The following is a 23,123-nucleotide window of genomic DNA, read 5'->3' as shown; positions in this document are numbered from 1 at the left end:
ATTATTTTTATTTTTGAAAATGCGGTATAAAATATTTTCGCCAGTTATTACTGAATCTTGTGGAAAACTGTAGAATCTTCAAAAGGACCTACTGGAAATAAGCACAGAGAACTAGGGAACTAGAAGATGGTTCTTCAAATGTTTATCTTCCAAGAAGAGCAAAACCCAACAGAAAGATTCTTAACAGATTCCTCTCTTCATCAATCCACAGGTAAATAGCCACTGAATCTTCAAGGTAGAAGAGGCGAGACACAACCGACAGGAAAGGGACAAGCCATGGTGGCACAGTGGTCAGAGTGCAGTGCTGCAGGTTGACTACAATTTGGCAGTTCAAATCTCACCAGGCTCAAGGTTGACTCAGCCAATCTTCCTTCCGAGGTGGGTAAAATAAGGGCCCAAATTGTTGGCGGCAATATGCTGACTCTGCAAACCATTTAGAGAGGGCTGTAAAGCGGCATATAAGTCTAAGGGCTATTGCTATTAGTATAGTACACCAGTTTTTAAATCTGTTGTGAACTTCAATTGTTTAATTTTATTAAAGATCTGTCTTATGTCTCAATATGATTTTCCTCCTAAACATCTATCAGTATTATTCAGTATTCTGAAGTCTCATTAAGTCATAGATGGATTTTTCTCTCCTTTCCTTATTGCATGTGGACTGGTACTCAAATAACTGATTTTATTATATAGATACATAAACAATCCCAAGCATGTAAAATGCACCCTTGACATGGAGAAAGTTCTGTACAATTCCCAAATTTGATTCTTATCTGAAGATCTATAATCCCAAATTAATGATTTTTTTTCTGAAGACTATTTTTAATTCAAATTAAACATTCTATAAACAACCTAAGCATTAACTCACTAAATCAGGGAGACAAAGGATGCTAATAAGCAGCTTCTTATATATCACAAGACATTTGTTAATTTAGTATATAAACATATTATTTATGTCATATTATGTATTTATAATACGGCATTTATATTAAATGACCTGATGGATTACTGTCACTATTAATAATGCTTCCAGGTGAATTCTTGGAGAATCATTAGATCCTCAGCATAATTTATCATTCTGTGTTACTGTAAAAATGGAATTGGAAGTGACAGAGCACAACCATGCATGTTGTCTTTTGAGAAAATTTGGGATTTAAATTACTGTAATATACTGATTATGTACTCTCCGATAACTTTCCCTACTTATTATTTATTTATTTATTATTTATTTATTAGACTTATATACTGCTTCATAGGGCTTTCAGCCCTCCCTAAGCGGTTTACAGATTTTTAGCAAATTGAGTCAGCAAATTGCCCCCACAGTCTGGGTCCTCATTTCACCCACCTCGGAAGGATGGAAGGCTGAGTCAACCTTGAGCCGGTGAGATTTGAACCGCTGAACTGCAGATAACAGTCAGCTGAAGTGGCCTGCAGTACTGCACCCTAACCACTGCGCCACCTCGGCTCTTCAATGCTTTCTCTCCACTTAGGGTTATTCAGACAATCAGAACTATTTATTATTAAATTGTTCATGCTGAATCCAGTCAAATGCTGAAAACATTTAATTACATTCATTTCAATTACGTTCAATATCATCTACGCAAGTTTGATGGTTCCAAGCAGGAAACAGATCTAGGAAACTACAGACCAATCAGTCTGACATCAATATCTGGGAAGATCCTGGAAAAGATAACCAGAAAACAGATCTGCGAACACCGAGAAGCAGAAGCCAACAAGGGTTTATCAAAAACAGATCATGCCAGACAAATCTTATTGCATTTTTTGACAAGTGACTAGATTAGTGCACCAGTCAATTGCTGTGGACATATTGGGTTTCCGTGAAGAATTTGACAAAGTAGATCATAACCTACTTGTTGATAAGCTTAAAAATATGAGATAGACAGCATTATCACCAGATAGATTTGTAACTGACTGACAAACCGCACTCAACGAGTGATCCTTAATGGTACTATATTCACATGGAGGGAAGCAAGCAGTAGAGTATCTTCAATATCTTCATGATTTAGATGAGGGAATAGAAGGGGAATTCATCAAATCTGAGATGATACTAAGTTGGCTAAGTAAGTAGTAGTTACTAAGTAGTCAATACCCCCGATGACTGGCTCAAGATCCAAATGGATCTTGACAGACTTGAACACTGCGCCAACAAAATGAAATTTAATGTAGAGAAAAGTAAGATAGGAAAAATCAAATGTATAAGTTTAGGTGAAATCTGGCTAAAAAGTAGTAAGTGTGAGAGTGATCTTGGAGTCCAAGTGGACAGCCATTTAAATAAGAGCCAGCAGTGAGCCAGCGGGATAGAATTGAGATTGTATGTAGCTTTATAACATCCCAGAAACACATCTGAAATACTGCATCCAGATTTGGCCACATTACAGATGTTGAGACTTTGGAAAGAGCACAGAGAAGAGTAACTAAGATGATTTAGGGCCTGGAGATTAAAACACATGAAGAATGCGGAATTGGGTATGGCTAATCTAGAGGAAAGAAGGACAAGGAGTGACATGATAGCAGTGTTCCAATATTTGAGTGGTTGCCACAAAGAATAGGTCAGCCTATTTTCCAAGCACCAGAAGGCAAGACAAGAAACAATGGATGGAAACTAATCAGAGAGAAGCAACTAGAACGAAGGACAGCTTTCTTGACAATGAGATCAATTAACCAGTGGAACAGCTTGTCTTCAGAAGTTATGGATGTTTCAACGCTGAAGACTATTAAGAGACTGGACAGCCATTTGTCTGAAATGGTATATGTCTCCTGCTTGAGCAATGGGTTGGACTAAAAAATCTCCAAGGTCTGCATCAATTATTTTCAGCATCACACATTCACTAAATGCCTACACAGCTGATATGAAAGGAACATTGTTTTACTGAAATCCTGCTTCAGCAGATGACAACAGGAAGCAGTATTGACTATCTCAAAAAGAAATAAATAGGCAGAACTGGACCTAGTTAGTACTTGCATGGAACATTACCAGGCTTTAAATTAGATTCAGAAATTTTAAAAATGGTAAATCACTACCATATTGCCAAGAAAATTACATGGATGAACTGTGTGGCCACCAGGAATTGAGCTCAGTCTTATCACAAAGTCTACTCCCATTTCCACTTGGTTCAATTTCTCCTGTATTTCCCTAAGTAGCAAAATGTAAGTTATCTTTTGAAAGACCACTGTTTAAAGCAGAGTAATCTTGTTTTAAGTTTAAATAAATGTCTTAAGTCAAACCTTGTGTTTTTGTTGCTTTCTACGCTATAGCTATAATCTTCACTTTATTCTCAAAGACAACTGAAACATAGAACAGGTAGTCCTCGACTTATGACCACAATGGAGCCCAAGATACCCATTGCTAAGCAAAATAGGTGAGTTTTGCCCCGTTTTATAATTTTAAACACCACAGTTCTTAAGTGAATCATTGCAGTTGTTAAGTAACATGGTTGCTAAATGAATCTGTCTTCACAATTTTGCTTGTCAGAAAGGTGGAAGAGATGATAGCAATAGCAGTTAGACTTATATACCGCTTCATAGGGCTTTCAGCCCTCTCTAAGCAGTTTACAGAGTCAGCATATTGCCCCCAACAACAATCCGGGTCCTCATTTTACCCACCTCAGAAGGATGGAAGGCTGAGTCAACCCTGAGCCGGTGAGATTTGAACAGCCGAACTGCAGAACTGCAGTCAGCTGAAGTAGCCTGCAGTGCTGCATTTAACCACTGCGCCACCTCGGCTCAACATGACCATGTTGCCAGGTGGCTGATTTTAATCATGTGACCATGGGGCTGCTGCAATGCAATGGTTGTGTGAAAACCAACCCTGTCACTTTTTTCAGAGCTATTGTAACTTTGGCCATTAAATAAATGGTTGTAAGTCGAAGACTAACCCAGTTTTTCCTGCTTCTGAGTATCAACACTTTTAACTTTAGCCTATCAACTGATCAGGAAACATTCTGCAAGACTGATCAATTGTACAATTTCAGCAGATTCTACATTATACCAAAATCATAACATTTCAAACATCCAATAAACTAACGAGGAAACCAGGATCTGATTTTAACATGTCAATTCTGCCGAGATCTCAAGGTATGAATAATTTGCGATATTGTATGAAAATTAAATGAAAAACATACTGCCTCATGTTACTTCATGTTCATATGTGAACATCCCTGCTTAGAACAGAGAACAATGCCATGGAATTTTATACATTATCATACCTTCCCAGATTGGAAGTTCCTTTTCTTTTTTAGCCAAAAACAAAAAATTCAGTCCAACTTTCCATTTAGCAGCTTTTGCCATGGAAAGTGACAAATGTATCTATCAAATCAATTTCGTTGTATTTAAGTACAATGACAATAAAGATTATACTTAAATATTTCAGTTTCCTGTTATCACAATTTCATCTTCATTAAATCAAGGATATTCTAGGAATATACCATTGTCATAATTTACGTCTAATCAAACTAGCTCTTTCACTAATATCACAAACTTCACACTCAGTAATCATCTCTGCATCTTTCCTATTAGGATTCTCTTGTTCGCTTAGTTTTTTTTTTAGTGCAAGAGCCATTTCTGTAAATTCAACAAAACTATACCTAAAGAACTATACCTAAAGAATAATTCATGCTTCTTTGATATGCAAATCTTATCATATGCGTATCATATATGCTGTTCTTTTTAGAACTATTTTGTTATTATTCCATTTAATTCCACCTTCTGTAGTTTCTGTACCATCAAATTGTGGGAGCAGATTTTGTCACACCTTGACATCTAATGTCACTTCTTTCTTGACATGTATTCAGAAGTTGGCAAGTGGTTATCTTCTTGTTGATACAAGTAATCTAACTAAAAACAAGATGTGGATGTTCCGCTGTGAAGTACTGTAGCTTTTTGCAGTGTATTATCATCAAGAACTTGCAGCCATTTATAAATCAAGTCTATCTCAATTGGCAGCAGTTAAGATTTCTCTGCAAGTCGGTCTCTTCACTTTGTTATTTGTGTTCTTGTGGATTAAAATCTTCAGATTCTCTAACTTCATCTTTAGAATAGGATACTAAATTAGTAACCCATTTCTCATTCCAATATAGTGAAAATACTTACCTACCTACTTCTATTATTTAAAAGTTATGTTTCTTGGTCGATTAGCGATCACAGGCTTTTTTACAAAAATCTTTGCAGAATTCTCTACGCTTTTTGCCATCAAAACTTCATAGTTATGCAGTATAGCTTATTGGAGTATGTCGTTTTCAGAAATTGCATCAGCCTTGTTCCTCAATTCCATATTTTGCTTCATTGTTGCCTCTTTTAAAATCCTTTTTCTCCCTCTTTCTTGAGCCAAAAGCATTTTTAAAAAATCCAAAAAACCGATTCTTCGGGATCCAGTGAATCCTGAACTGGAGCAGCATCTTTAGCTAGCTGATTCATGTCAGAGATTCCAAGTAGTTTTTCATTGGTTTTGATTGCCCACGAGGATTAGCTTCTTCCCAATGGTTTTGGTTTTTTTTTATTAGTACAGTAGTTATTGCCAAGATCCAAGGAAGAAGAAATTTCTTAATGCTACATGGTAACCCACAGCTTTCTTCCCTTCCTTACTCACGAGTTGGTATGCAGATATTCGAACGTGAGCTGGGCGCGCTGCAGGCTGCTGTAGTTGGCGAAGGACATGATGGCAACGGACGCCCCTCCCCCACCAAGCCCCTCCCCCTGAGGAAAAAGCGGAACGCGTCTGCTTTCCCGCCTCTCCTACCCTCCTCAGAAGCTACCTCTGCCCGTCCCAAGACACGAGCCTTCTAGCCCAGATCAACATCCTTCTCACATCGGTGCTCCCGTCCGTTGATCCCCTCCCCCTCACCCCCCCCCGTCCGTTATCTCCTCAGTTTCAAAGTCAGCGCAGCCCTTCGCCGTCCAATCCGCCGCCCCTCCGCCTCAATTCTTCCACAGCCGTAGGGTCCCCTTCTCTGAGGGAAACGGATACCTTCGGGCCTCTCCCCCACCCCCTCCTCCCCGATCCCTTTTAGGCCGCTGATCCGATCCGGCTTCACAACCGATCCGCTCTTCCTTCCCTCACACAATGCGGCGGGGAGGAAGAGGGGGCGGAGCGACGGTGACAGCGCCCTTCAACGGCGATTGGGGGAGAGCCTGACACGTGGCCAGCACCCGTGGCGCCACGGCCGCGCGAGAGGCGGCCTGAGGGGGGCAGTGACGCCTTTTACCCTCTTCTTCTTCCCCTCCCTCTCCCCCCCCCACACTTTTATTTCTGCCTCAGGTGACCGTTGAAAGGGAGCAGGGAGAGGGGAGGAGCTGGCGCACGCGCGCGAGGAGTTCGCTGTCAGCGCCTTTCCTCCAGCCTCCCGCCGCCTGCTGAGGGTGGGAGGGAGAGTGGCGGTTGAGGCGACAGCTTCTCGCCCCGCGAGGGTTCGAAAGGCGGGCACGCGCGCGCCTCTCCTCACCCCCGACGGGCTAACGGATCTTCTTCTCCTCCTCCTCCTCCTAACTGCTCCTGCCCTGGAGCGCGCGCGCGCGGCTCCTCAGCTCCCGGAGAAGAAGGAGCCATTTTATTTTCCTCAGAAAACGCAGCGTTTCCACACGAAGATGGCGGCGGGGCTGTCTTTTCGATGCGCGCGCGACGCCGCATCGTCGCCGGCCGGGCTCCTAGTTTTGTTTTGTTTTGTTTTTTCCCGCGATTTTTCCCCCCAGGAATTTTAACGTATTCTTAAGCCGTCGGTTCTCTTCTTTTTGCAAACGATCCCCTCTCTTACCGAAGTGCTCCTGGCTTTTGATGTACATGTTGTGTTGATCATCTATCATCGACTCAGATCGGTGTTCCCCGCGGGGGGGGGGGGGGTTTGGGATAAAATTAATCACGATTCTATTTTGTTAACTCCGCGGTTGTCTCTATCTCGAGTCCGGGCATAAATTCGGAGTGAGGGGGGAAAAAGGTGGTTGCGATGGTTCTGAAGAGAAATACAGGAATTTTGAGCTTTTCGGCAATCATTGCGTCATTATAATGAACTGACTTGCGGGTTCTGTGATAACAGTTGCACGATATTGTGTATGTGTTTGTGGGGAATTTGACACCTTTCTTGCCACCTGCGTTTCTCGGATCACAAAATCGCAAGAATTGTGTTAGAATGTTGGCTAAACAAAAGAGCTCAGTATGTCATTATGGGAATTTGATATTTTTAATATCAATGTTAACAACTGCGTTGTTAACGCATTGTAATGGCAGCGTTACACAATGAGAAGTCACAATGGAAATTCCATCCATTGTCTGAAATCTGATGCATTCAGGGTTCTAATCAAAACGAATTTTCACTATATAACTTAAACGGGTTCATTCTGTTGGTATTACTGATTAAGATGGAGAGCAAAAGAAAAGTAATAAATTGGCTGTGCTTTGTTTATTTTCAGGACTGCAGGTGACAGCTTTTTTTTTTATTTACCTGACCTGATCATCTTTACATTGTGTTTCGTTTCTTTATAGGTGATAAAAAGTCAATTTTTAAACCCAGCTCAGGCAACAAAGCACATTTCAGTGAAGGCAGTTGGGCTTTGATCTGTGGTTCTTATTTTTTCAATTTTCTTAATTCTTCATTGAGAATTTACTTAATTCTTAAAAAGGGAGGGAGGGCTCCTTCAGTGAATAAATCAGAACATCAGATGTCATTCTTTTAATAAAGCCTTTCAGGAATTTTACTTTTATGTATTATGGAAGAAATGTTCCTCTTTGTTCATGTTGTTGCATCCATTCCATTTTTACATCACACAATTTTGATAACTTGGAAGAACAAGGTGAGTTTTAAGTGGTCTTGAAGAAAATACCAAAAAGAGTATTGAAACATCAAATCGGATTATTAAAACTGTAACAAGCTTTTAAGTTATTATTCATATATTTATTGAATTCATCACTAAAACTGGATATAAGAATGATTGAAATTTAATATGCTGCCATGCAGCTCATAAACTCACGTAAGTATGGAAAAGCAGGAAATGTGTTTTTCCTAGTTACTGAATGCAGTCTTGATTGTGAGCACTTTTAGGGCATTTCTGATGTGTATTTAAGGGCTGTTTTAGTAATAACCATACCTGTTTTATTTTTTTATGAAGAAAACTAATGCATATGTCACAAGAATGAAAGAGTGAATAAATCTGATAATAGCTTTGCAATAAATTCTATTTAGGATATTGAGCTCTGATTATTGGTTATCATACACCATGGAATGATTTTAGGACAGGTATTCTGAATCAGGATTTAAAACTTCTGTAAGCCCAGTGAAAGCTTTTGGTTCTCAGCTCATACACATACCAGTAGGTTTTCATTAATGGGCAGTTGATACAGAATTTGTATCTTTCACTAAGAAGCCAGTGAATGTTTTAACCAAAAGCCGGATTCATTTTGAAGGCCATGCAGATTAAAGGATATAACATTGTTTTGGCACACCTCAATTTTACAGTGGTTGATTGGTAGTTGCTGGATCTAGAAGATTATGTATTCCTACCTGTTGTGACTGCAGTTGATTTAAAATTGTGGGTTAATCGTTTTTTAAAAGACAACAATGACAGAATTTATAAGTGCCATTTACTTCCTTGTCAACTGAGACTCTAATAGTCTTGGAATTTTTGATTATGCTGTGTTGTAGCATATTCCGCTTGGAGATAGATTAGAAGATAAATTAGAAAAGAAAGCTCAATGTTTATGGGGTTAGTGGCCTATTTTTCTTGAATATGAAGACAACTCAAAAGAAAATAACACAATGAAAAATAGTACCTTAGGGACAAAGCCAATTAGGAGACTTTCTGCAAATCATACTTTCTCAGCCCTAGGAAACAGGCAAATGACTTAGAAAAGCAGTGCAGCAGAGTCAAAAACCTTGCTTACCCTGTGCCCCTCCCTATCTGGAACTGCTGCTGTGGGAGACCTTAATAGAGAGGGGGAAGGAGAGTTGGGGGTTTAACTGCAGTTCGGCTGTTCAAATCTCACCGGCTCAGGGTTGACTCAGCCTTCCATCCTTCCGAGGTGGGTAAAATGAGGACCCAGACTGTGGGGGGCGATATGCTGACTCTGTAACCGCTTAGAGAGGGCTGAAAGCCCTATGAAGCGGTATATAAGTCTAACTGCTATTGCTATTGCTAAGAGCCATTTGTCCTGAATGGCATAGGGTCTCCTGCTTGAACAGTGGGTTGGACTAGAAGACCTCCAAGGTCCCTTCCAATTCTGTTATTCTGTTAACCTCAGGGACTTGCCCAAGCAGTTGCCAGGAGTCAACAGTTACTTGAAGGTACACATGTGCACACAAACAGGTTGCTAAAACCAATTCTAATTTGTATTCCTTAATACATTTGATGAAACTGCCATGAGACTCATCTTTTTTACTATATTGGTGAAACATTTATTTCCTAGTATTTTACTAGTTTGTTGTGCACTGCTTAGTCACTGGAATTGGTTGGTATATAAGTTTAATATAGACTGTTTGGAAAGGAATATTCTTTGAACCCCAAGGTGCAAATTTTTAGTATTTGTGACTTCTAGTCAAGGGATTTTTCTTAGTCTTTCTAGAAATGTTATGTTCAATTATGTCATTTGGTCCTAATTGCAACATGTTTATTGCCTTGCTGTATTGAATGGGTACTCTGTATGTTTATGGCATGTTAATAGCAACAGACCTATACTGTAGGAAGTTGTGAGAGCCTTTGTTATGCTGGATTCACCCTTATTCTACTCACATAAATATGCAGATTCAAGGATTTACTATGAACTATACTAATTCTTATATTTCAGTATGTCTTAACTTGAATAATGTCTTCTATTTAAATATATTTCATTTTAAATTTACCCTCTAGATATTTGCATGTGGAAGGAATAGTTAAAATGCTTTATGAACTAATTGCCCAGTATAGCTGAAGAGATCAGATTTAGGCATCTATGTATATATTTCAATGTATCTTAGGAAAACAAATGTTTGAATTAAAGGAGATTCCACGTGCAGGCACCATTTCAGCCTCTCCTTGTTTTCATAGCTTGTCCAGTTACCAGGGAAAAAGACAATTTTTTTAAGATGTTCACCATTGTGTTATACTTTCTTTCGCCCGAACCATTTTTTCCAGGGTGAGATCCAAAAGTACAAAACATTTTTACCCTGTTATTTGCAGGAAAGCAGTGCAGTTCTAGTACATATTCAAATTAGCAATAGCAGTTAGACTTATATACCGCTTCATAGGGCTTTCATCCCTCTCTAAGCGGTTTACAGAGTCAGCATATCGCCCCCACAGTCTGTGTCCTCATTTCACCCACTTCGGAAGGATGGAAGGTTGAGTCAACCTTGAGCCGGTGAGATTAGAACCGCTGAACTGCAGATAACAGTCAGCTGAAGTGCCTGCAGTACTGCACCCTAACCACTGCGCCACCTTGGCTCGTTGCAAATGCAATTATTGGTAATTCCATATATGACTAATTCAGCACATTCTAAATTAAAGTTAATGTCCCTTATTCAATTACAATTTCCTGAAATTAATATTTAGAATTGTAGTGGATAACTTGAGTCCTCAGACCCAAATGTGGCCTTCCAACTTGATGAGGTTTGGATTTGATTTGCTTGTTCAAATGTGGAACAATATCTGAACAGGATTATTGAAAATAGGTGTTATTGTTTTCTACCCCTTTGAGTTAGGAAGTATCCATACATTTATATAAAAACTCTTAAAGCTCTTAGCATTTTTGAAATACAAAATCTTTTCCAAAATTTGACACTTAAGAATAAAAAAAAAAGTACCTATATTTTTGACACAAAAAATACCCAGGTTTTTGGCAAGTTTATAGAAATGCTTTTCTTTTGTTCATTTAGCTAATGTTTAATGCTTGCCCTATTAATGTTGGTGGGGGTGGTCTTAGAGGGTCTTTGGTTGAGCTGTTACTGTTGGCTTGTTTGGCAGTTTCTTGATTGGGGTATTGGGGACTTAACCAAATACCCAAAGATTGGAACACCCAGGATTATGGATCCTATAAACCTTTGCCTAGCCACATTCCTCCAATTTCATGGACCAGTTTACCAACAAATTAAAGGTACACCTATAGGATAATCACTTTCAGAACTTATAATGAGGGCCATTGTGCATTATGGATGGAACCTTCTTCAAATACAATCCAAATCATGGAACAAATATGTAGATGACACTGGCCATAATAAAAAGGATCAATTAGAGAACACCCACAAAACTGTCAACATCTTGAAAGGAATCCTGTTCGCCAAAGAAGAAGAAGAAAACTCACAATCCTTTCTGGACATCTTGATCAGCAGAGACTACAATGGTAAACTACAAAGGCAAGTGTACAGAAAACCCACCCATACTTTCCAGGTGCCCCACTAGCAAAGCAATAACCCAACCTCCCACAAGTGGAAGCTCTGTAAGAACTTCATTTAGACGAGCACAAATTCACAGCAGCAATCTTGAACAGCATAAAAAGGAAATAGAGCATCTATACAACATCTTCCAACAAAATGGACATTCATTCAACTTTATCAAAAGTGCCTGACTACTCAACCCAATACAGCACAACCAACACAAAAATAATAACGCTGGCATACATCAAAAACATCTCGGAAACCACCAACCATTCCTTAGCGCTAATGATGTTACCTAGTTATAAAACATCTGCAAGAAAACTATCGAGCTCAAGAACACCAAGGACACGTCATTTCAACCCTGAGCTACAAATATTTTCCTTTAAAAGATGAACATGTTCACACACATCCCATAAGAGATGTTTGGTTTACAAAACAACTGCAAGAATTAAATTACTCTGTAAAATATCTAGTTAAAAGCATATAGCAATAGTGCTTATATATTGTTTCACAGTGCTTTATAGCACTCTCACAGTGGTTTATAGTCAACATATTGCCCCCAACAATCTGGGTCCTCATTTTATCGACCTTGGAAGGATAGAAGGTGGAGTCAGCCTTGAGCCTAGTGAGAAACAAACTGCTGACAATTAGCAGACAGCAGAATTAGCCTGCAATACAGAATTCTAACCATTGCATTCCACCATATAACTGGAAAAATACCATATATTTATCAATGTGAATAATATGACTATTATAAGGTGGCATTTAATAGTGGAATAATGAGAAACAGTGCAATCAAGAAAACACATTACCAGAATCTTCCATTGAGATATGAAGAATGGAGAAAAACAAGAATGCAAAATAATGTGAATGAAGATAAAATAATTCGATGGCATCTCGGATGTTCTCTGCCAAACGTCAACACTTAACAAAACTGAATCAGGTAGAATGACTGTTACAGAGTTAAGTAGTTGAATGAAAAACCACTTTCAGTAGTTTAAACTTTACAGTTGTTTGTGAGAAGACAGTAGATTTTTCAATTTCAACATTCACCTACGTCAGATTGTTATTTCTGGGATCGGAGACAATTATGGTCAAAGTAAACTTTACAAATCTTCAATTATTATGTTCTGACAGATCTGTCCATTACAATAAGTATTTTGAATAAACCTCCAAATCCAGTAAATTATAGCTCAGCAGCAACTCAGAACGCCTTCTGTACTTTTAAGCCTCTATTTTGGGGTGAGCTGCTTAAGAGGGAAGAAGAGACTATTAAGTATGCTGCCTTGAGATACTAGAAGAGAGACATGATGTAAACATCATTTTTTAAAAACTTCACGGAAAGATTAAGGGATTGCAGAAACTGAAAAAGAAAACATTTAAACCATCTGGTGTTCAGAAGAGCAATTATACCCCTTTCTTCCTCCTGTGATAGTAATAAAGAAAATAGGACTAACCAGAAAATCCAGTTTCCCCTCAGCTTTTATCAAATCTTGTTGCCCTAAGGAAACAAAAAGAACCAAGATAAGATGGCATTCCCTCCTACCACAATGCAAATCTGACTATACTAGCAATTGAGTCTTCTATTAGCAAGAGAAATTTTTATGGCACTTAAGCTGAAGCTAAGGAATATTACATCAGTTTTGCCCTCCAAAGTCTGGTGGTCCTTTAACATTTGCAACTTTAATCGACTGCCTCAATCAGCCTAAAAGTAGAGCTGCCTTTGATTTGCCCTCTCAGTTCTCTTACATCAAGACTCATTTATTCGGGTGTTGACTGAAAACAGAGACATGAAATAAGAAGAAAATGTTTGGACACCGAACTGTGCTGTTGCTTATTTTCTGTTGCATAAGAAAAAGATAAACATTTTCTTATTTGTCACTTCGTTTTCAGATGGCATACCATTCCCACCCTATACTTTTGTGTGATATACCTCCTGATGGATGTAACTATTTCTAATACCAAGTTTGTGCTATAATTTTTCTAATATGTAAGTTTTCTCTCATTTCTTGAATTTTTAAAATGATACTGAGACCAAATAATCTGTTTTAATGAATTTTCTGTGACAAATTTATACTTAATTCAAAAATACCTCAAAAGAAGATCTAGTTTTAAAAAAAACTCACGCTGGTGAAACTGATGTGTGATGTACACTTGCTGTTCTAAAAAGAAATAGTTTGAGCCAGGTTCTAGGGAGAAAGCACCATTGAAATGACTCCTTTGCTGCATAACTTCTGCCAGAATCGTAAAGCTTTTCTCCAAGGAATAGAATCGAGTTAGAAGATGTCTTAGAACTCATGTCCAATTCCCTACATACTGCAAGATACGTTAACTTATTTTGAATATGTGCCTGTAAAGTCTCTTATTTGAAAACTTCCAATCAAAATACTGTTTGATATCAACCTATTTCACTATTCCTTGTCTAATGGCAACTCGTTCAATGACCATTCAAAGTTTATGATGGCACTGACAAAAGGGACTTATAACCAGTCCTTGCTCTTTCAATGTACCCATGGTGACATGATCAAAATTAGGGCACTTGGCAACTGGCAGATTTTTACCACACTCGCAGTGTCCTGGGATCATATGATCGCCATTTGCAAACTTCCCAGGGGACTTCTGACAACCAAAGTTAGTGGGGGAGTTGGGCCATTAAGTGAATAATTGGCCATCCCCTCATCTAAATTATATATAAAGAAGTTGAATACTAGGCCTAAAACAAAATCTTGGGGTACCTCACTTCATATTTCCCTCCATATAGATGTAGTTCTGTTAAGGACTACACATTGAGTGCAGTTGGTCAGCCACTTATAAACCCATCTGATGGTGATGTGATCTAACCCACATTTTTCTATCTTGTCAAGTTGTAGGTTGTGATCTACTTTGTCAAATGCCTTTACTGAACTCCAAGTACATTATGTTCACAGCATTTTGCTGATCCACTAATTTAATTACTTTGTCAAAGAATGCAATAAACCCATGTTCTAAATATTAAACTATAGGAGTGCAGTGGCTCACATGGTTAAGAATCTGGGTTGCAAGTTAGCAAACTTGCGTTCAAGAACTAGTGAAATAAAACACCGGTATGGGAAAGTAGTCAATTGCTTTGGAACTTTAAAAGTTTCCTTTCCAGAGAAGAAGACTAGAGAGAAGTTCCCTGAAGATGAACTTCAGCACAAGTCCGAAAGCTCAGAAGATGAAACCTCTGGTCCCGGTAACCAACCAAGATTGGATCCTACAGTATCCTCGGACATGTGCATTGGTCTTCATTCTGTATAAGCACTGCATGACGATGCCCAGGAATGCAATCAGTCCAAGTAGCAGCTTTGAGTTCCATACTGAATAGTCACATGATCAAAATCTGCATACTTTTTCCATTAGAAACCTTGATTCTTTGATTCCAGGCAACAAATTTCTTGGGGAGGAAATACAGAGACCTTGTCCAGCTGCTTTACCAATAGTTCTTCCATGCACCTTCATATAGGAGATTAAGTCCTGATTTGTTTACCCATAATTAAAGAAGCAACGGTTTGGTAGGGGTAACTACTCAGCCAAAGCGATGTCTTGATTTCTTAGAATATAGGCACCCAGTCAGCATTTTACGATAACTTGCATTATTGTCATTTAACTATGGTTTGTACTAGGTATTTTTATCATGTCTGCTGGCTTAACGTTTTGAGTGAGCCAGCAAATTCTAAACTATGGAACAAGACATGGTTTACAAACCAAAATAGTTGGATTTCTCATGTACATGCTTGTACAACGTGAGTAGAGTAGTCTGTGAGTTCCCAGAAATGTTCCATTCTTCATTAAAAAATCTCTTTAAATGTATGAGCCTAGTCAAAGCTATTAAAAATGGGGCTTTTAAATAATGTTATATGAGTTGGTACTGGCTCAGCACTCTTGTAGATTTATGTTTGGTTTTATTTGTTGTAGTGTGGATGTTTTATTACTTGTAGCAGTGGCTGTGGTAAACTGCTAAGAGTCTTTTAAATTGCAACAAGGATAAACCTAATAAATAACTGTTAGCATGTTATGACTGTATTAGGTTAATACAGGCAAAATGAGTTCTCAGTAAACCTTTTTTTTTTAAAAAAAAGCTCAGAATTACAAGCAGAGAGCACAAATATCAAGGAAATGTTTTCCTGCAGGAGAAATGAACCTAACAGGATAATTGTTACTAAATTTTAGCAAATTCTACAGATAGTCCTTGACTTGTAACAGCTTGTTTAGTGACTGTTTAAAACTACTGGTATAATGGCACTTTAAAAAAGTGACTTATGACTGTTTTTCATACTTATGACCGTTGCAGCAACCCCATGGTCACATGATCAAAATTCAGAATGCTTGGAAACTGACCCAAATTTATGACGATTGCTGTTCTTGCAACCTTCTGAACAAGCAAAGTCAGTCGAGAAGCCAGATTCACTTAACAACTGCATTACTAACGTAACAACTGTAGTGATTTACTTAACCATTCTGGCAAGACTGGTTGTAAAATGGGGCAAAACTCATTTAACAAATGCCTCACTTAGCAATGGAAATTTTGGACCCGATTGTGGTCGTAAGTCAAGCACTAATGCATTTATAAATCTTATAGTGATTTCCCAGGAATAGAAGTTAGGATATCAATGGCCCCTCAGGGTTTTTTATCTTTCACTGCCAGGGAATTTCTTTGTTTTGCTGACGCAGCTAAAGACATTACCAATATCCCAGGTGCACCATCAGATGCTTGCTGACAGCATCACCACTTTTGCCACCTTCCCAAAAGCAGCAGGAACTATGGAAAGAGCAGCAAAGTTAGCCCTTGGCACAAGACTTAGTAATTCAGTGCTTCTGCACTGAGGGATGAGGAAGCCTTTGAGGATTGTCAAATCTTCTCTGCACTGAGAGGCCGAACTTGGCTGTCTGCATTCCCGTTTTATCTCCAAAGCTACGCCTTTATTCTCTGGGATAGCTGGATTTTCAAGCTGCAGATTTATGAGTTTCAAGATACAGTCCTTCAAGAAGATAGATAGGGATGTGGGAAAGGAGGCCTGCAACGGAAGACGATGTTCTAGCAGCAAAAACAGCAGACATGACTAAGTAACGTATGGATGGGTTTTGCTCACCAGAGATTGGCGGCCAAAAGGACTGCCTGGATAGAAGCAGCCAAGAGGATTTGCTGGTTATTTCTACTCCAAATCCCATTTTTGCAATATGCACAAGAAAGAGCCCAATCCACTACTAGAGGAAAAGTCAAGGGACAAAAATGTGAGAATATTAGCGTTCATTTGAAAAAATTAAGTGGCTAGATTCATAAAAAACACATGGATTCCTTAATTGCGATTTATTGAACCAAACATGTACTCTGAATATGCTGTAATATACCGGTTTTCAAGTTGCTGATTACAATCGCGCAATATTCTAAGCTATGGCTTCATTAGCCAGAATTGACTGAAGAAACATTTAAAAAGTAGAATAGCAGAATTGAAGGGACCTCATCCATTCCAACTGCAGCGTGTAAGCCCTGAAAGAAATCCAGCTTCATTTAAACACCGTATAAAGAACTATTCAAAACTAGGAAAAATATTTCTTCTGCTCTCTTCCATTGCATTTTGTGTTAGTTATACTTTTATGGAATCCACCAAACCAGAAACACAGGGCGGAGGAAAGACTGATCTGAATAGAGGAAGCAACAAAATCAGAAAAAGTTAAGTAGTGCCCACTCTACTTCACTACCTCTTTCCCTTCTGAATTTTTTTTTGGGGGAGAAAGGAAATCTAGGTGTATATAAGCAGGTAAAGTATGGCTCAGCTCTTAATCTAATGTAACTATTCCTTGTCCTGCACCTTCTGAATGCTTTGCAACTATAATTCTATAATCCTTTTCTTTTCAAGAGTAATGAGGCTTCGGGTTTGCACTTTGCAAGGGAGCCAGCAGGTGGCGTTCTTCCCCATAGTCTTCTAGTTTGCTAAAAGCTGCTACCCCCCAAACTTCAGAATAAGTATCTTTGATGGAAAAATGACTTGGAAAAATGGGGATTAAGGACAAAGATTTGTTATAGAAAGAAACTTTCCTGGTTCATCAGACGACAATTTTTTCTACTGATGCAGCCTTAGTCATGCCGGTTTTAAATCATATTAACGAATTGCCCATTTGGAGTTCTTTTTAATCAGAATAGAGATAGAAAGGACCTTGGGGGTCTTCTAGTCCAACCCTCTGCTCAGGCAAGAGATCCTGTATCACCTCAGATAGGTGGCTGTCCAGTCTCAAAAACCTCCAGTGATGGAGCACCCACAACTTCTGGAGGTAAGCTGTTCCACCGATTAGACAGTTTCTCCTTAATTCCAGATTGCTTCTCTTCTTGATTGATTTCCAACCATTGTTTCTCGTCTTGCTTTCTGGTACTTTGGAAAATAAGTTGACCCCCTCTTCTTTGTGGCAGCCACTCAAATACTGAAATACTGCTGTCATGTCACCCCTAGTCTTCCTTCTCTCTAGACTTGCTGTACCCAAATCCTGCAACCTTTTCATATCCTTTTGTCTCCAGATCCTTTATCATCTTAGTTCTTCTTTGCACTTTTTCCAAAGCCTTTTTGTAACGTGGTGACCAAAACTAGATGCCGTATTCCAGGTGTAGCCTTACTAAGGCTTTATAAAGCGGTACTTAATACTTCACGTGATTTTGATTCTATGCCTCAGTTTACACAACCAAGGATTGTATTCGCTTTTTTCGTTGCTGTCACACATGGCTGGCTCATGTTTAAGTGATCGTCCACTAGGATTCCAAAGTCCTTCTCACAGTTGTTTTCAAGGTACTGGACCTTACTGAAAGTGCTAAATGGCTTAAGTCCCTAAAAGCTACAGTTGTGTTTGTTCTTGCACCTCATCATCTGCTCAGGCTGTTTGGAAGACGACATCTTTGCCATGCAAAGAAAAAGCAAAGGCTTTCTCATGCGTATGAAGCCCTGCCTCGCCTCTATTTTTTAACTTTCCAAAGATTGCAAGCAAAACTCTTCTTTGTTTACTTAGGCATTTTTAACGTCTTATAAATTTTAATGTTGATTTTATCTCCTGCTTTACAGTATTATTCATCATCTCAACCCTTGGCTAACCTCTGAGCTCCAAAGCCACGCAGGGTCTAACCAGAGTAGTCTTACATGGGAGATGGCCTCTCCATTGCTCTAGACCAGCTATCGCACCAGTTAGGGTGTAGACTAGTCAGATGTTTCGATCAAAATCCATGCAATTCATTTTCACCTACTGCTGACCAATTCCATGCCCTTTTCTCCGCCATTTCTGCTGTTGTTTCATTCCATCTTTTTTTTACTCTTCTCCATCTCCTTTAACCAAGCTGTGTTCTTGTTGTACTTCTTAGGGTTATCTCATACCTGTGCCCAGACTGTACCGTTTCTTGTCAGCTGTGCTGTACATTAGTTGGTCTGCTTCTTGCAGTGAGCTAGTGCTTATGTTTGATATTGCAGTATTGGCAACATTTAATACTGTTTAATCTCCAATTTGGTGCAGAGTTTATCTCCCAGTTGATGTCAGGGTAGTTAACGTCCTCCATTACTACTGTGGTTTGTTTCCTGAACACATTAGCTAGCTGATTGGCAAAAAGTTCAGCTATTTCTTTTGCTTGGTTGAGTGCCCTGTAGTACACACCTATGGCAATACCATTCTTTTTTTTTCTTTTATATTCATGCATTCATAGGAGGAATGAGAGAGAATATGAGCAAAGAGAGAACCGGAGTGGAAGGAGAGGAGGGGACAAGAGGAGGTCCAGGCTGTCGGCTGAAAAGCAAAGTGTGACTAGACATACATCATCAAACACTTACGCAAGGAATGTTGTGAGCTTGCAAAGGCACCAAATTCAAATAAGGATGTAAACATGGCCAGACGGAACAACAGATTTTACTTCCTCTAAATTGGAAGCCATATGTGATCGTCCCCATTTAGTCCAAAGGGCAGCTGCTAAGCCATCATTATGATCTGCTCAGAAAGGTTTTATGGAGTTGTCCATTTTCAAACAATTCCCCTAGTTTCTTGATTACCAACATCATCGAAGGATTGACTCTTCAGGGATACAATCACAAAACCAATACCATGGGAAGAACTGTGGAACAAATCTCTTCAATTTACAAAAAAGTTGTAACTTAGGAGAAAAGTGGCACAAAACGTTTTACAGATGGTGTTCAGCTTCATCAATAAGCAGGCATTTATGATAGTGGCCACTTAATCACCATTTGGAACCTTTCCAACCAACTTCTCTGACAAGCAGAGTCAATGGGGGTCATGGATCTGCCCCTGCACCCATCTCCAGACACAAGTTCAGAGGAGGAGGGTGAGTTTGAGTCGGCAAAGGAAAGCGCGGGAATGTGTATTGATCAGGATCGAGGCTCGGAGATTGCTAGCCTGACAGAGCAGCCTCAATTGGATTGATCAGAGGAGGGGAGAGGCTGAGGCTGAGGTTAGGCAAGCTGCAGTGGCCAGGAGGCTCCAGGCTAGGATCAGAAGCAGCTGCTGCCTGTTAGCAATGAGGAGGAAGTGGAGTCCACACCTCCTCCTGATCCAAGGACAAGTCGGACAGAGAGGAGGCAGGCACAACACCTGCCAGCTAGACTATTCGCGAGGAGGCAACCTCAGCTCTCATGAAGGGCTGCATTGGCATCACCTACTTAATCCCGCCCTGAGGACTTGAGTCTTGCTGGAGCAACGTACCCAGTTCTGTGCCTTGTGTGCTCGTGCCATGTATCCTGACCCGCTTGACTCCCGAAATGCTTCCCTGGACCTGTTGGACTCGGTCATCACGCTGAGCTCGGAATCAGGACCTACCAAACAGGGATGCTCTCCAAGGACGTGTTTGAGGGCTTTGAATAAATACCGGTAGAACTCTTGCTGTACATGCGTGTGTGCGAGGGGAACGGGCAGAACAATGGGGGAAGCTGGTTTCACATGTTTCACTTAACAACTGCCTTGCTTAGCAACATGACAATCATAAATACAAGCCCATTGCCACGCACCTGGATTTTGATCAGCTTGTAACTGGAAAATGATCCTTAGTCACTTTTTTCACTTTGAACCGTCATTAAATAAACAGTTGTAAAGTGAAACTACCTGTACTTAAAGAGAATCAGCAGGGGCGATCGGTGTGCCAGGTGCATATGGTGGAAAAGGCATATTGAGAAGCTCTTCCACTTTCTTATCCACCATCAACATCTGCACCTATGGAGCTGGCACTCCTTCCAGACGCCTCTGGCTTGGCCCTACAGAGCCTCTTCTCTCCTGCTGGGCAATGAGTCACCCGAAGCCTGCCGCGGTGAGTCAGGGCTCTGCAATGGGAGCAGAAGCCAGATTCCTGAGAGTAAAGCTCCAGCTGGCAGCTCCAGGAGGAGAGCATGACTTACCTACAAAAGCAGAGTTTCTCCCATTGAAAGGACAAGCGATCCCACAGGAAGATCCTAAGAAGGAGAACCTGCAGACCTGTTCTCTCTGGGGAAGGAGAGCGCCTCCCCTATTCCAGGACGGAGTTGCTCTTCCTTATTAAATGGTAACCTTAAAAAGGTAACCCCGCTTAACTCAGGATGACTCTTGTGACACTTCCTTCAGGTGGCAGAATAGATGCCATCATAATTTGCTTATCTGGATGGCTCAGTCATGAATAATAACACAGTGGTGCTGTTAAAGCAAGATTTATTTTCCAAGGCACCAGAAGGCAGGACAAGAAACAAGGGATGGAAACTAATCAAGGAGAGAAGCAGCCTGGAATTAAGGAGGAAATTCCTCACAGTGAGGATAGTTAACCAGTGGAATGTCTGTCCTTCAAAAGTTGTGGGTGCTCCATCACTGGAGGCTTTTAAAAAGAGGCTGGACAGTCACTTGTCTGAAATGGTGTAGGATCTGCTTGAGCAGGGGGATGGACTAGAAGACCTCCAATGTCTCTTCCTGATCGATTCTGATTCTGTCTCCCTAGAACCTCCGTGAGCTCCAAGGGACAGCTATATCCATGTTTTTTCGTGACTCAAACCCAACCTGGGTCAACCCAATCCATTCCCTCACCTCCCAGCCAGCAAACAATCTTCCCCCACGCAGCAAACAATCTTCTCCCAAGTTCCTAGAGCTGCCAGATTGCGGAAAAGGGGCAATGAAGGAAGAACAGCTGGAGCTGCTCAGATTCACACAGAGCTGGAGAACTTGCAATGACAACTGGATCTTGTCCTTCAAATTACTGTTGACGCCTGATGACTTGCAAGAGGGTTGGCCAGCCTGAAATGGGAGATTTCAGGTCACCGTACAGACTCCTGGCACCTGGAATTGACTAAAACAACAACAATAAGCATACTCAGCAATAGGGAGTTCAGACAGTTGTGCAACAGCTGGAGGAAACTTTCAAATTCATTGAAAGAAAACTTTTCCAGTTGGGAAACAAACAAAAAGGAGACAAACATTTTCCCCTCCCCCATTTCCGCTACATTAAAGTTTTTCCCCCCCTCAAGATAAACTTTCAACATATTGTACAACAGATGTAAAGGCCAAAGTGTTTTTTTTTTAAAGCTAAAAAATAAAACATGAAAAAAGTCATTTTAGGGATGAATTGTGGGTCTTGAAGTGCACCTCTTAAAAGGGCCCTTTAAAAAAAAAGTTGCCTTGTGGGACTAATTTAGGACAGGAAGAAATTGTACAATAGCAATTTTTAAAAACCACACAAATGGGCAATGCCTACAAGTATCTTACTGGTAATCCTAAGGAATTTTAAATATCCCTATTCTTTATTTTTCTCTTTCTGGCCACTTATTGTTTCTTCGCTGTCTCTCATTGTCCTGCATGGTACACTAAGCCCTCCGATCATTCATCTAGTTCAGGACTCTGCCATTGTGTGAACCCAGCCATCGTGGGAAAGAAGGTGCAGTTTATGGCTCAGGTTTTTTTGCACAAACTTAGCTAATCGTGGTTTATTCACTAAATCAGTGATCAAAAAGCCATGACTTTGCCCAATAGATCAACTTGGCTTTTCCTAAAAACAATGGTGCTGATGGTTCAAATGCAGTATTGCAACTTAATTCTGTCGACTGCCAGTAGTTCGATTCTCACCAGCTCAAAAGTTGACTCAGGTTTCCATCCCTCCGAGGTGGGTAAAATGAGGACCCAGATTGTTGGGGGCAAGAAGCTGATTCTGTAAACTGCTTAAAGAGGGCTGGGAAGCACTGCGAAGCAGTATATAGATCTAAGTGCTATTGCTAAGTGCTAAAGAAGGAAAAGAGAAAGAGGAACAAAGGGAGGGAGGGAGGGAAGGAAGGAAGGGCTGTGGTGATGCCATAGTTAGAATGAAGTATTGCATGCTAATTCTGCCAACTGCCAGCAGTTTGATCCTGACCGGCTCAAGGTTGATTCAGCCTTCCATTCTTCCAAGGTGGGTAAAATGAGGACCCAGATTATTGAGGTCAAGAGGCTGACTCTGTAAACTGCCTAGAGAGGGCTGTAAAGCATTGCGAAGTGGTATAAAAATCTAAGTGGTATTAGTAGCCCAACAGGTCACAGAAGTTAGGAGGAGAAGCAGGTCAGGGAGCTGTATTATAGGGAGATGGGTTTTGAGTACCATTTCATCAAACTTACATAATGTCAACTGCAGGTAGTCCTTGGTTTATGACTAATTGAGCCTGGAATTACAGTCATAACCTGTGTTGGTCATTAAGCAAGTCACCGTGTGACCGGGCTTGATTCTACTTTGTTTTGCAGTGGTCATTAAATGAATTCATTATATCCAATGACAGAAACCAACAAAAAACACGACAATAG

The 23,123-nt window shown here is 40.1% G+C and overlaps 1 protein-coding gene across 1 annotated transcript in view; it reads right to left on the bottom strand.

Annotated features, from left to right (window-relative positions):
• MORC2 (MORC family CW-type zinc finger 2) overlaps positions 1-5,841 on the bottom strand; it is a 46,608-nt gene extending 40,767 nt beyond the window's left edge. The window contains exon 1 of the mRNA XM_087705561.1: positions 5,603-5,841. Within this exon, the coding sequence (XP_087561687.1) occupies positions 5,603-5,670 (68 nt within the window). The 5' untranslated portion in view covers positions 5,671-5,841. The remainder of the gene's footprint in view (positions 1-5,602) is intronic.
• Between the last annotated feature and the right edge of the window lie 17,282 nt (positions 5,842-23,123).

This window comes from Thamnophis sirtalis, unplaced genomic scaffold (genome assembly GCF_051295495.1).
Source record: "Thamnophis sirtalis isolate CommonGarterSnake01/CBP01778 unplaced genomic scaffold, rThaSir2_p1.2 scaffold_2, whole genome shotgun sequence".
NCBI classification, from domain to species: domain Eukaryota; kingdom Metazoa; phylum Chordata; class Lepidosauria; order Squamata; family Natricidae; genus Thamnophis; species Thamnophis sirtalis.
This window is presented reverse-complemented; position numbering and strand designations above follow the sequence as displayed.